The sequence below is a fragment of the Parasteatoda tepidariorum genome, chromosome 9 (assembly GCF_982258835.1).
Source record: "Parasteatoda tepidariorum strain Cologne lab strain chromosome 9, Ptep-v5.0, whole genome shotgun sequence".
Lineage (NCBI taxonomy): Eukaryota > Metazoa > Arthropoda > Arachnida > Araneae > Theridiidae > Parasteatoda > Parasteatoda tepidariorum.
In genome coordinates this window covers 26766070-26780648 of record NC_141763.1, presented here as the reverse complement: position 1 = coordinate 26780648, position 14579 = coordinate 26766070, and the positions used below count along the sequence as shown (strand labels likewise).

The window sequence follows — 14579 nt, the reverse complement described above, 5'->3', positions numbered from 1 at the left end:
TTCTTTAAAACTTCATATTGTTATTAAAACACAGAACCGAACTATTCAACAGAATACACTAAACGCTTTACATGACAAATCCAATATCATTATTGTAACTTACAGATTGAAAAATCAATAAAGATTTCATATCGACAGGTATTGGTCAAGAGAATTTTTTTTAAAACTAATAAATATGTTCTTTTGGATATTTTACTAAACAAAACATGGGATATATTACATAAAATTAAAAAAATTTATTTAAAAAAAGTATTAATGAATTTAAATTTATCAATAATACTTACATGTCTTTTGTTTTTATTAGTTCTCAACTGCCCCATTGATTTAAAACATTGATTAAGAAAAATCAACTGGTTTCTCGCTTGAAATAAATTCTCAATTACGGATTCTTCGCAGTTTTGAATTTTTTTTCAATTGCAGTGTACGAACAGATTTTTTTCTCAAAAAATTATTAGAAGTTAAGTATAAGTCTATATGATTTTATATGTATTTGTTAAAATGTTTTGTGCTTAGTGGTGGACAAATTATGTAAAATAAGAAACTTATAAATCTGTCAAAAATGGAAGTTTTTCTTTGTTTCTTGATGCCATTAAGATACAAATTTTTAAAAACTCACACAAGTTCTTAAATTAAAATAATAATAATAATAATTACAACACACAATTATTCAACGTGGATTTATTTATACATGGAAAAATACTATAAATTTAACATACAACAAAATGAAGAATGCTTTTAAAATACAATGTATAATAATATACCTTTAAATTTGAGATATCATGATCTTTGAATGTCAAAAAAGTTCTTATTTTAAATAATGAAGATGTTTTGACTCAATAAAACTTCTTCTTTCAAGCGCCAGTCTTCAAAGCCATTTTTTGACTTGTATTGATTTTATCACCTAGACTAAGGGCCATTCCCTGCAAAGAAAAGTAATTTAATGTACATTTTTATTTTACATTACAGTTCATAATAATGAAATATATGTTTTATCATAAGACAACTTTATTAATACAAAAAAAAGTATATATCTTAGATAATTAAATAATAACATAATAATAATAACATACTCTTATTTACTAAACTGTATAGCTGAAAGCGCAAAAAAAAAAAAAAAAAAAAAAAAAAAAGACATTGGATCATAACTGAATAGGAATCTCAAATAATTGTCACTGTATCCCTTTAGTTATTAGACATTCGTTTTCAACATTTAGATTTAATTATAATAGACACAGCAACAATGTTACTGCTGAGCCAGGTAAGTCTGCGGCATAATAGTCCATCACTCAAAAATTTCATAACCATCGGTGAACAGCCGACCCAAATTTGGGTTTAAGACTACTGATATTCAACTCCGTAGCCTTATAATTTTGAACCCAATCCAGAAGACGAGGAAACTCCTGGATCAAGTATTGGGGGAAATTGGCCTTCGTAGAGGACTTTTTGACGGAACTAACCCGCATTTGCGTTACATGAAGGAGCCTGACTGCAAGGGGTCTCTAACCCATGATCCGTCTACTACTGAGGATATTCCATGTCAGTGTTGTGGTCGGCGTAAACCGGATACGGAATTCTCATCGATTGGTTGGGATTCGAACTCAATCCACCCCATTGGAAGGTGAACCCTCTATCCCCTAAGCCAGTGTTTCCCAAACTTATGAATTTCGTGTACCCTTTCTAAATTTTTCGTAACGCTGTGTACCTCTAATAAAAAAAATTTATGTATTTTTTACTACAAAAAATCCACAAAAGTTAAAAATCACAACTGGCTGTTGACACCACTAATTATTAACTGTGAACTCTGCGAAAAATAGCCAATAGAAAAATACGTAATCGCAAATTTTCATGGCTAGTTTTGTTTTTAAATAAAAAAAATTTGGAATTTTCATATGTTGCAAGATATTTCACGTAAGAACGCGTACCCCAGCTAAACTGTTCCCGTACCCCTGGGGGTACGCGTACCACACTTTGGGAAACACTGCCCTAAGCCATCACAGCTCTATATATTCCCTTTAAAAATTATAATTCATTTTGTGTATATGTCATTGGATGTCAATGCCTTCACTTTATTGATTCTTTCAAGGTTTAAAAGAAAGGCATGTTAGGTTATAAATTTGTAAAATCAGACCAGGAGCGCTTTTATTTTAACCACTACTTACAGCAGCTACGCCAATTCATAGATTTCTATACACAAGGACAAATTTTAATTAGATATCAAATGAGGAGTAAAATAATTTACAGCAACAACAATAAGAAACAATTAAAAAAAACATAATAAAAACTAATGGTTACTTTTCCACAATTTGAAGAAACATAATAAAAACTAAGGGTTACTTTCAGTCGAACAATTCTTTCCGTATTATTCATATGATCCAAATTTAAAATGTTTTACAAGTACTTGTACTTAAACAAACAGCGAATTACTTGATATACAGCTAATAGAAAATCTAAATTTAAAAGTTACAGGCCATTTTTATCCACATTTTATTTATATTTATTAGTCTATTTTAAACATCAATTAATTATTTACATTCATTTCAATCTCTAGACAAAACCTTAATATCATTAAAAATTGGAATTTAAAATAAATACCATTAAAAGTATATTTAAAAATAATAAAAAATATTTTCAAGTTAAATTAATGATTTCTTAAAAGGAAAAAAAAAACTGTGGTTTAAATTATTAAAAAAAAAAAAAATGAAGCAACTTAAATTGCAAATTAAATTACAGAACCGAGGTACAAGATACATTTTCAACTACTCATAAATGACTATCTTATTCAACAGACTTAAATCCGATTAAAATTCAGCATAGTCCATCTCGGGTATAGGCTAAACTTCATAAGAATATGGCATCTATAAATAATCCTGATGCAAAGAATTGGAGAAAATATTAGCAGGTGAGTCACAGTAGGTAGCAGGAAAGTTTGGGACACGTTTACAGCTCTGCATTAAGGCTAAAAATAGTCACTATGTCATATTTATTACCTATTTACAGGTGATAATGTTTTCATGAGTTCAGGCACATCGAAGCAAATATGTGTTATTTTTTGTCACTCTGTATGATTTTAATATTTTACATCATTGTTCACTGAAAATTGCTATGATATTATTTGCTTCATACCTGACTTTTAGCTCTAATTCTAATGTGACCAGTCACTGGAGCTTCAGGATGAACAGGATTTTTCTCAATGCTTACATTAGCTAGGGCATATTCACCAAAAATAGAACGGGCATATAAATTAGCAGCCATGAAACCACATTCACCAGACAGGGCCTACATGAAATGACAATAAATATATCAATACAATTTTTATTTTTGTTCAAACAATTTTACAGTTGCATATTCATATCTTATTTATAAATTTGCAAACACCACTAAATTTTATATCATTAAAATGTGCTATGCATAATACAATTAAGACAGGAGATGTATAAACACAAGATTTTATTAACCCTCTTGCAATTGTCGTCTGAATCCAGCTCCAGCAAATACTACACGCAGTATGTGTGATGCCCGAACTGACTTCGGGCAAGAGAAAAATTAACATTTCTATTTTCTGAAGCCCGAGCCGACTTCATTTCTACTTTAGGATGCTTAATTCACTATTTTCCTAATAGATGGCATTAGTGGTCCTATTTTTTCACGGATTACGACTTCAGTTGAGGGATGGATATATGGGTGGTCTTTTGGGTATACCATACTGTAAAATTTACGTATTGAAAATCATAGTGTTGTGTTTTTATATTATATTACAGTGGAAAGTCGCGTATTCGGAATCGGTGGGACTTTTGGAAGCCCGGATATTAGATTTTTCCGTATAATAGACCCCCAAGGTAAACAAAGCTTAAAACGATCAAAAAATAAATAAACATTATTTTTCGGGCAATGATGTTTTAGTATTAGAATGATATCTAATCAATCAAAAACAAAATATTAGAAATAGTAATAATTGCTTAAAATATAGAAAACAGAAAAAAATTTGTCAGTTATGAATTTTGTTGCTCTCTCCGCCATTTTGAACTAGAAGTGAACTAATTATAAATTCATGTTATTATACTTCAAGTTTTGAAATAATGATTCAATATTTAAAAAAAAGATTGCTTACCTTCTTAGCTGTTCCTGATTTACCCAAATGAATTACTAAAGCCATAATTAGCATGCATTCAGCAATAAAAGCCTGAGATTATGTGATATTAATATTACAATAAATAGATAATTGTACTATATGCAGAGAGTTGTATGGCATATAATAATAATAATTACAGTTATTGCACACCATACGCAGAGATAATAATGTAAAAAGAATTAACAGAATACTCTACTTTAGGCATAAAATTGCTTATTTGTTATAGTGGTACAGATTAATATAAAGATAATTATGGAGGCAAATCACAATAATTCCTACCTAAAAATAAATTTGTTTTTAAGGTAAATAATATGGTAACTATGATTTAAAAAAAAAAGACTTGCATTCTGTTTTTTAGCATCATGTACCAGAGTAATGCATCGAAGTGCAATGCAATGGTAGGTCAGAGGATTAATATAAATTTTATTTATGGGTGAATTTCTCAAATGTGAAGTTTTGCTGAAGCTAAGGTAAAATTAGGAAGGCATTGGCTCACATTGGCTGTCTGGCCAACTATGATGATGATGAATTAGGTAAAATTAATCTCATAATTAGCCTAATGTGGATAATTTCTACATTTAGACCATACATTTAAGTATACAAATCAATGACCAGCAATGAAAAAACTTAAAAAATAAAAATTTGGTGACAGTTTTAAATTTTAATTGCATGAAAGAATTTAATTATTGACCCTTCACTTAAAAAACACACGAAGAAAATATTTAATATTTTTTCCATGAATCAATAATTATAAGTTTAATATTTAAGAAATGTTAAATAAGAAATATTAAATAAAAATTTTTAATAAGAAATATTAAAAAATGTTTTATATAGATTTTCACTCTTTCATTGTGAAAACATTTTGTATTACTTTCTGTTTTATATTACACTAATTCTGAAAATGGCACAAAATGCCAATATTAAGAATATCCACAATTTGCGAAACTGAAAAGCGCTTGTAATGTACCTTATAAAGATTTTAAAAATTGCTCTACACTGCCTTATCTGGGCTGATAAAATTTTCTAATAATTCAGAATTATTCATTGATTTCTATAATTTTCATATAGGAAAAAAGAAATCTCACCAAATTAGTGGCTTTTAAATAAGTTAGATTACTTCTAAAGCTATTTTTCCATTTAAAATCCCAAATAATTCTTTAGTAGTTGGTATTTATAGTTTAAAACTAAAGCTTTGAAAAAAGCGATAAATCTAGAGTGTTATTTTTAACGGAATTAAATGAATAACGTAAATGTAAAATATGTTAACGGAATTAAACATACTTTTTGACGGCATTGGTGCAGTACTGAAAGCACTCTGTGTAGCATAAGTACCATCAGCAGTCACTAATTTTTGAACAGGAGCACTCATAGTCACATCACTTTCATTTTCTTCTTTGTTTTCGCCTGAGGCTTTTTTTTAATTCATCATCCACAATTGGAAGCTAAATTAATAAGCAGAATATATAAACAAGCACATGAGAAAAAAAAATTAACACGCATTAAAATTTACTATCTCATTTAAATGTTTTTAAGATAAAATTTTTGTTTAAAAAATTATTACAGTTGAGTGATATTTAAATAGTGAAGTTATTTTCAATCCACCTTTTACAATCTGCATTGACATTAGTAAGAATGAGCAGGTCTTATAGGTAATTTTCATTGAGGGTCATTTCCTGAAAATAAAAAAATCTAATTTCTATAAAAAAAATTATTCTGATAAAACGTTATCTCACACTCAATTCTTGAAATGAAGAGTTTCATAATCATATTTTACTATTAGTTTTGATTGTGTTATTAGCTTAATTAATAAGTATTTAATTTCTCCAAACCATTATTATATTATTAAACATAAGAAATACTTACTTTTTCATGAAAAAACTTCGCTAATTTTTTTTTAAAATTAATTAAAAACCTTGTTTTTAGAAATTTTAATTAGGACCTTAATTACCATTTGATAATACTTGATTGGATTTTAATGATAGAATTTTTACATCAAACACGGCAAACTAACCATACATTAACATTTATCTGCCTTTAAGAATAATTATTAAATAAAATATTTAGAAACTGAAATTTTACTTTACAAAAAAATTTGCTTCAAAGAAAAGTATCAGGCTTTTTAACTTAAGTTAAAAGAAAAGGCTGATTACAACCATCCTTTCAAAATATACATATGAAAATATTTTGCAACGATAGAACAATTTTGAGAAAAATTAATAGAAGTAACGTTGATGAAGAAAAAAAATACATATATATATATATATATATATATATATATATAGACTTAAAATCAGACCGCTCCAAGACATTGCCGAAATTCTATCATTACGCTATGGGTATCTTCTACAGTTTCACAATATTCTCCAAGAATTCACATGGCACTTCTGTGAATTCTGAAGGGAAAAAATTTTATTATGAGGCAAAAGTGTAAAAAGTAACTGAAAAGCACATTAATTACTTAACTGCTAAAAAGTTAAGATTGCAACACTTGAATTCATTTAAGTTTTAAAATAGATCTTATTTTAAAATTGTTCAGTTTACATCAGGGATTAAAAATACAGTTGTGAATTACTTTTACAGTAGTTACAGTTTTTAATTGTAATACACAAGGTTAATTGTTCAGTTTACAACAAACATTAAAAAGACAAATACATTAAAGCCACCTATAAAAAAAATATGATTAATGAAAGACAAAAATTTAAAACCATTTTTTTTCACTTTTAATTTTAAAAAAAGCAAATTTTAATATATAAATACAGCAGAGAGAGTTGTTTTATTTAAAGATTTAATTCGTAAATGATATAATAATTTTTAAATCTTGAGTACCAAATAATTAAAGACCTACTACTGTTAAAGTAGCCATTTATATATCATTCAACTGATACGATTGACACAATTTAGAATTTAAAGGCTCAAAAGAAATTGATGAGCTGAGATCAGCAAGAACAGTAGTACATATTCAATGTAACAAAATCAAATGAAGCTATTAACTAAGTCTGGCAAAAATAAATAAAACAATCTAAAATTAAGAAAAAAAGAGAGAAAATTCTAATCGCATTAGTGCAATCACAGGTTACCCACTGGTCATTTTTTTACAACTTTCCAAAAAAGGGAGTGTAACAGCTGAATAGAATGTCAGTAAAGCCAGAATATTTCAAGTTGTGCAGGTTTCTTAATATTCTATTCCATTGATATGTATATTAAAATCAACAGTCAAGACAGTAATAATGAAAAGAAGTTCCAAAATTATCATCTGCTCTATTAAAATTAACGTGTATGTTAGCCTGATTTTTTATGACCCTTACAATTCGTGATTATGTCGAAGTAGATCAAATCTAAAAGTGTGCAGACATGAAAAACCTAGAACACAAATTTTCTCAATGGGTAAAAAAAAGAAAAACAAAATGAGACAAAAAGAGGAAAGCTCATTAAAGTGCTTTGGCATCTGCATTTAATAGAAGAAAAACACTAAAGGGATCAAGTTTTCATGTTTTTTTTAAAAAAATATAAAGAAAATTTAATTTAAATAGCAACAACATAATAAAGTCAGTTTAAATAATATATAATAAGTTGAAAGGTTATTATGAAATAATGTCAGAAGTTCCAAACTTCATTTACTAAGTTTAAAAACACAATACCATTTTCTTATATCAATTTAATTCAACAATTTATCTCTAAAAAATAATCTTTTTGAGTTTCTATTTTTTAGTAATGTCTAATTGGAAAACAAGGCAAAATGAAGACCAATTTTAAGAACTGAGATCGTGAAGTACAAAGTAAAGAGAACTTTGTTAAGTTTAACGCCTTTGTACATTTATTTCATTAATCAATTACAAAATTGGTAAAATCAATTAAATTTAATCATAAGTTGACCACTCGAATAAGTAAAGTAATCATTGTTTTAGGAGGGTCAAATTACATAGATTTCACTACATTAAGTATGGCAACAAAATTGGATGTTTTTCATCTTCTGTCATGTCTGCTCATTGTAAGTGTCCTTTAACTCGAACTACACCATTTTTGTCTAGAAAGGGATCAAAACATTTTATCCGGGAATCATTGCCTAATTCTTTACCTCTCACGAGTGTAATCTTTTCTGGGCTAAAAGCCGATTCTTGAACACGTCGTATCCAGAAGATTTCTGCTCCAGAAATTTCAGGGGGACTCAAAGGCTCAGTGCACTTAGTTTTCTTTTTTAGATTGTGTAGAAATCGTTTAATCCATTGTTACTCAGATTGTTTTATTTATAGTTCCAAACAGTTTCAAATAAAAGAGATTTTCCTCAGCAGAAGTTAAGAGAGAAATGTAAGGTTTACAAGTTTCTAAATCCAGAGTACTGTCATCACTACCTGAAACAATAAGTGGAGCTTGAAGCCAATTTTCTTCTTTTAGCAACGACTCAGGGCCTGGCCACCATAAATTACTGATAACTTTTTTCATCCGGTAATGAAGTCGGCTGGATTTGTTTGACCAGGACAATGATGCCAAATTCCTGGGTCAGTCAAAGATTGAATTTCTCGCACTCTGTTGGCCACATAAGGCTTCTACCTTGAAGTCGAATCCTTAATCGAAGAGAGTGCAATGCTTGAATCAGTCCAGCAATGATAGCTGACATTGACATGCAGATTTTGAAAAAGGGGTTTGATATGAGATATTAATCTAGCACCTATCAAAGCAGCAGTTAGTTCAAGTCTGGGAATTGTCAATTTCTTCAGAGGTGCTAATCTACCTTTAGATAAAAGAAACTTGCCATTATTATTGTCTGTAAACCGTAAATAGATTATGACTCCATAGGCAATTTCACTACTGTCAGTGAAACAATGAATTTAAATGGATTTCATATCTTCGATCAAGGTTGAATCAAAATATCTTGGAATTTCAAGACTGCTGACTAAAGGTAATTCTTCACACCAAATGTCCCATTGGCGAGCTATATCGATTGGTAACTCCTCATCCCAATGTATTCCTTTTTCCCAAAGTTCTTGGAAAAGTGTTCTCAACCTCATTGTGAAAGGCGATAAAAATCTAATAGGATCAAAAATTCTTCCAGCAGATCGAATAAGTTTTCTTTTTGTTTCATCAGAGTTCTTTACAAATTGGATGAGATTAGTTAAGTCAAATTTAAAGATATCCTTGTATCTATGACAAATCAATCCCACAACCTTTATTGCAGTTGTTTCATCATAATTCTAAATTTCACTTGGATTAAATTCAATTTCGGAATTTTCGCACAATTTTACTAGTTTTGGAGAATTGCTCTTCCATTTCCTGAGTTTCATGCCTGCTTCATCCATAATTAGTTTGGCTTCTTTAGATATCTTAAATGCTTCCTCTTCATTTGAAGACCCTGATAAAAGATCACCTACATATATAGCATCATTAAATATGTTACATGTTTCAGGGTATTTATAGCTATATTTTTCTACATGCAACATTATCACACCCGCTAAAAGGAAAGGACTGGATGTAACACCAAACAAGACACGCTTCATGCGCAGAATTTTTGGTTGAATTTCAGATAAATTTTCTGGTAACTTGTCTACCCATAAAAATCACACAACATCTTGATCATTCTCATTAAGTGAAATCATCAAAAATGCCTTCGATGTCAGCAATGTAGTTAAGTCTAAACTTAAGAAGAAGATTTAATAAATCAAGGTTTAAGTTTGGTCCAGAATGCAACAAATCATTTAATGATGGGGATTTCGGAGAATGTGACGAAGCGTCAAAAATAACTCTAAGTTGTCTTTATCCTTTCGAATCACAGGATGATGGGGCAAGTAGTAGACAGGTTTCTCAATTTCATCATTCTTATTAGCGACAGTTTCAATAATTCCTAATCTTAAATATTCTTCTATAACTTCATTATAATCTGTGTACAAGTGAGGATCTTTATTGCATCTACCAATCAAGGAACGTAATCCTTTTTCAACACTAAAATAATTGTCATTCAGATTAACACTATCATGTTTCCAAGGAAGTTTAACTTCCTACCTGTTATCTAATTTTGACTAATTGTCACCTAAATTTGACTTTAAATTTTGATAGACTTCATAATTGGAAATACTTTTATTAGAAGTTTCACCCCTAATGCCAATCGATTCCAGTTCCTAAAAAGATTTGATATAATTTGATGTTAAATTATCATCTTCTATGTCCTTAGAAATAATGGCATTCAAAACATTAACTGATGTTGATTCATTTAGTAAGGGGTTTTGAGAAACCGGACCCTGAACAGCCCATCCCATTTGAGTTTCAATTAACAAAGACGAACTTAAGCGTTTCGTTTTAAGTAACTATTTTTCAAAAGTAGTCTGATTCAATCAAAATATCTATTTTTTGTGGATGATCATCACAGTCTGAAAGTTTAATGTTTAAAAAATCAATTTGCTTAATGAATTCTATACTAGGAGCATCAATGAATGCACCACAGATTTCGGGTGATTCTAGAGCATCAATCATAAAAAGAAAATTCGTATCATCAACGTTACACAATTTAAATCCCAATTTAGATCTAACATAGCTAATTAAATCAGTGCTGCCAAATGTATTTAAATGATTAGTTTCCTGTCCAACTATCGGAAAATTTAATTTATTGCAAACTTGTCTATGGATAAATGTTCTTTCACTGTCTGAATCTAATGAACACCACCATATAATAATTTTTCATTAGCGGCAACAATAACAGCTTTAAATGTTGACATAAGAATAGTTTGATTGTTTGCTTCATTTTTAAGAACAGGAATAACCAAGGTAACAACAGTATTTGTATCAATAACACTTGTTTGGGAATTATTGTCTGTAGAATCAATTTTAACACATAAATCCTTTTTATGTTCTTTACTATGGCAATTAGTACATTCTACATTTGTGTGACAATTTCATTGTTAATGATATTTTTTATAACAAGAAAAACATCTTCCTTTTTGTTTTAACAAATTTTTCTTTTGATTTAAATTATAGCAGTTGCAATTATCAGATACAAGATTTCCTAATTTATCACAAGAAATACAAAATTTCTCAGTTGCAGTATTCAAAATGACAGTACTGTCTTTTATCTTTATCATCAAGAGATTAAATTTATTCAACACATGTTCTTACGATTTAACAAATTTTTTTAACTATATTACTCTCGCACTGCATTTCCACCAAAAGATATGCTCACTCAAGAGATCTTATCAATTTGTTTAATGAACTCTATACTAGGAGCATCAATGAATGCACCACAGATTTCGGGTGATTCTAGAGCATCAATCATAAAAAAAATTTCAAAAATGTTAATAAATCACTGATTTTATTTTTATCCGAACTGTGATTTCAAGTGATAAAATTACATCATTCGGAAGTGCCTTGATCACAATTGGAAACAAAAGTGCTCCGAAACTATCTGGTTCAATACCTATGCTTTTCAATTAATTAATCTGTAAATCACTTCATAAATATTCCTCAACAAAACCACATCTCTCGAACTGCAACAGCATAGCACATGTCTGTTTATAATCAAATCCTTACGCCCCAACCTTTCTTCCAACTGCCGAGTCATAATTTTCATTTGTAGTCAATAAACCAGCAATCGCTTTTTCGCCAAATACGATTTCAAATAAACAAGTTTTTCTACTTTAATCAATGAATTACTTTCATGAATGGAAATCCTAAATCTAGCTCAAAATTCAGGCCATTTAATTATATCACCAACAAATTCCTCAAATATTAAAGGGGCAATTCAATGTTGTTGGATTTAGTCTCGTTATTAATGAATAATTTTTTTAATAATTTGAGTAATAATGATTTTGCTTTTAATTTTTTAATTAAGAAAATGATTGAAGAATTCTAGTTTATATTTTTTTATTTTTAACAGGGTGCAATTCAAGTCTTAACTGAGCAGCCCCAGTTAAGCATTTGATTAATATGTTACTTATCTTTTCCTTGACTTCTTTTTTTTTTACTATCTGCGCATTGTAATAGTGGGCGTTATTTTCTTTAGTTTTAAGTGTTTCCTTTTCATTTGGTTTGCTTGTGAAATCGCTGTTTGACCTGATTAATGTGAGTTTTTATTTTTCTGATGATTTTGTTTTGAGTTTCTTTTTGGAATTGGTTCTATGTATTTCATGTTTTTTCCTGGACTTCTATACAAAACCTTCGGGGTACTGAGGGAGTTACTTTAGGCATTTGCCTCTTCCTCAATAGAAAAGGCTTTGTTTTATGGCTACCGGGGTCGTTACCCCCTGAGGACGTCGGTTTCGGTGGTCCCATTTTTATTTCCTTTATTGCTACATTCATTCTTTTTTTGAAATTTTTGCTGCTCTTAGCGCATTTTTTTCAAAGAAATTTTATAGATTTAGAATTAAAATTTTTTTTTGTTTTCTTTCAGCATTGTTTATGGAAGAGGCATTATTAGATACCAATTGCGTAGAGGTTAGTATTGTTTAAGCTCTATTTAATTTATTCTTACACAGTAATATGAAGTTAATTCCTTATTCAAATCTTCGGTTTTCGTCGAATTAAAAATTTTCGCATTCAGTTCATTTAAGTCTTTTTCAGATAATAAATCAAAACAATCAATAATGTCCTCAACCTTTGAGTCTGTATTAACTGAGTTTCAATTTTATTAATGAGTTTAGTAACAGCTGTTCTAGTTATACTTCTGGCAGCAGTAGATTTTTTCATATTATATCAATTCAATATTTTTACTAACAAGTAAATGAAAAGTTTTCGCTCACCTTTTCAATCGGTTTCTCGCAACCATTGTAAAATTCAAAGATAAGCTGTCGAAAAATTTATTCTGTACATTAGGCATACATCTGCTTTCATTGAATTCTTAAGACAATCTATTATATTTACATTATTAAACACTATCTACTGGCTCGGACTACATTTCCATAATTAAGATGCCATCTAGTGGCTAATAATAATAATTGTCAGGTTCTACAGACAGTGTTGCGCACAGACCACCTTTAATTTGCAGACAAGTTCGTACCCATCGATCTGAAGCTGGACCATTATCACAGTATAAATATCAAATTATTTCAATATACAATGTAATAATGTTCTCCTGGATACTTTTTATGGTACTATACAAGACAACTTAACATTTCTGGATTATAAAAGAACTGTGAAAGTATATTTAGAAGAAATTAGCTTTCTTCTACTGAATCTTGATGATGCCATTTGATGAATGATAATAATAATATTGGCAATTAGGAATTCCCTAACAATAGCATTACACTCAAATAATGAGAATAGCTTTATATTCAGATAATTTTGTTTAGTTTCAATTGCATTCCATGCTTGATCATTTTTTTTTTTAATATAAAAAAGAACTCTGGCATTTTAAGCTAACTGATAACAAAAGATGATTTAGAAAGAAGAGATGAGAAAATAATCCCCAACAGTTAGTTCAATAAAGGAAATTTAAATTGTGCATTGAGAGATCACTTAACTTGGCAACTAAATAGCTTGATTCAAAAAAATAAATTTAAATAATTGAAATTTATAAAGTATTTTATGAGCAATTGAAAATATTTATTATTGGTGAATCTCATTTTGATGGCAGTAGGTGCACTTGAAAGAGTGACTAATCCACCAGTTTATTATTTGTTTTATTCATATAATTGAGGTTTTTCTACTGTTAAAAATTGTTCAAAAGCCAGTTGAAAAGATCTTTCAATATAAATATGGGTAATAAAAAGGGCATTTTATATGTAAATAAGTGATAATTAATTTTGCCTCCTTTATAGAGAGAGGTAGATTTAGGGGTTCCTACAGATTTAGTGAAGATCGAAAAGTACAAGTTGGCAAATCCAAAACCTTTGCTATGAAGATATTTAAAATAGATAAATTATAATACAGATAGATAAATTATTGATCCAAAATTTATTTTAGACTGTATTACAAAACTGTGATTTTAAACATTGAACTGATATCTGTTCTCAATTAAATATTTGAAAAAACTTAAGTTAATTTAGTTTTCTTTTTCTTGAAAAATACCCTCAACCTGAGTAAAATCGTAGGATAAAATAGTATTCAAAAGAAATAATTTTACTAGTTTAAAAAGTTTCAATCAAATAAATCATTTTGTCATTGATGCATTATATCAATTGGTCCTTCAAGTTGTATTCCTTCTCCACAGAGGAAGAAAAAAATCCGTCACCTAATGAAAAGCTGACCAAATGATTCTCTAGAAATACTTCTGCAAAAGTAAACAAGACCAATTTTGGAAAGAGTCTACTCATAAAAAAAAATTTTTTTGAGATGAATCTATTAAAATTTTGATGGTACACGAGATGTTGATACATACTCAATTTTATTAGATTAATATAATAAAAACCTAATACACATATTAAAATATTCCCTTTCTTATTCATTTTGGGGAAATATTCTTTCCAGTGTAAAATTAGACCAATTAATCATTATATACTTAATTTTAAAATCAAAAGCATCCACCAACTAT

General features: G+C 28.9%; 1 protein-coding gene across 1 annotated transcript; it reads right to left on the bottom strand.

Moving 5' to 3' along the window:
- Positions 1-663: 663 nt before the first annotated feature.
- On the bottom strand, positions 664-7611 carry LOC147803428 (coatomer subunit beta-like). The gene is made up of 4 exons (XM_087151131.1): positions 6426-7611; positions 5411-5571; positions 3124-3276; positions 664-920 (listed from the first exon to the last, which is right to left on the bottom strand). Exons 2-4 carry the CDS (start codon positions 5462-5464, stop codon positions 852-854), a joined length of 276 nt encoding a protein of 91 aa, XP_087007257.1. The 5' UTR covers positions 5465-5571; positions 6426-7611; the 3' UTR covers positions 664-851.
- Between the last annotated feature and the right edge of the window lie 6968 nt (positions 7612-14579).

Excerpts from the sequence above, each read along its gene's own strand:
- LOC147803428 (XM_087151131.1), bottom strand. The coding sequence starts at position 5,464 with ATGGTACTTATGCTACACAGAGTGCTTTCAGTACTGCACCAATGCCGT. Across the intron at positions 3,277-5,410 it reads TGCACCAATGCCGTCAAAAA|GCCCTGTCTGGTGAATGTGG; the intron begins GTATGTTTAATT and ends CATTTCATGTAG. Across the intron at positions 921-3,123 it reads GAATTAGAGCTAAAAGTCAG|GGAATGGCCCTTAGTCTAGG; the intron begins GTATGAAGCAAA and ends TTTTCTTTGCAG.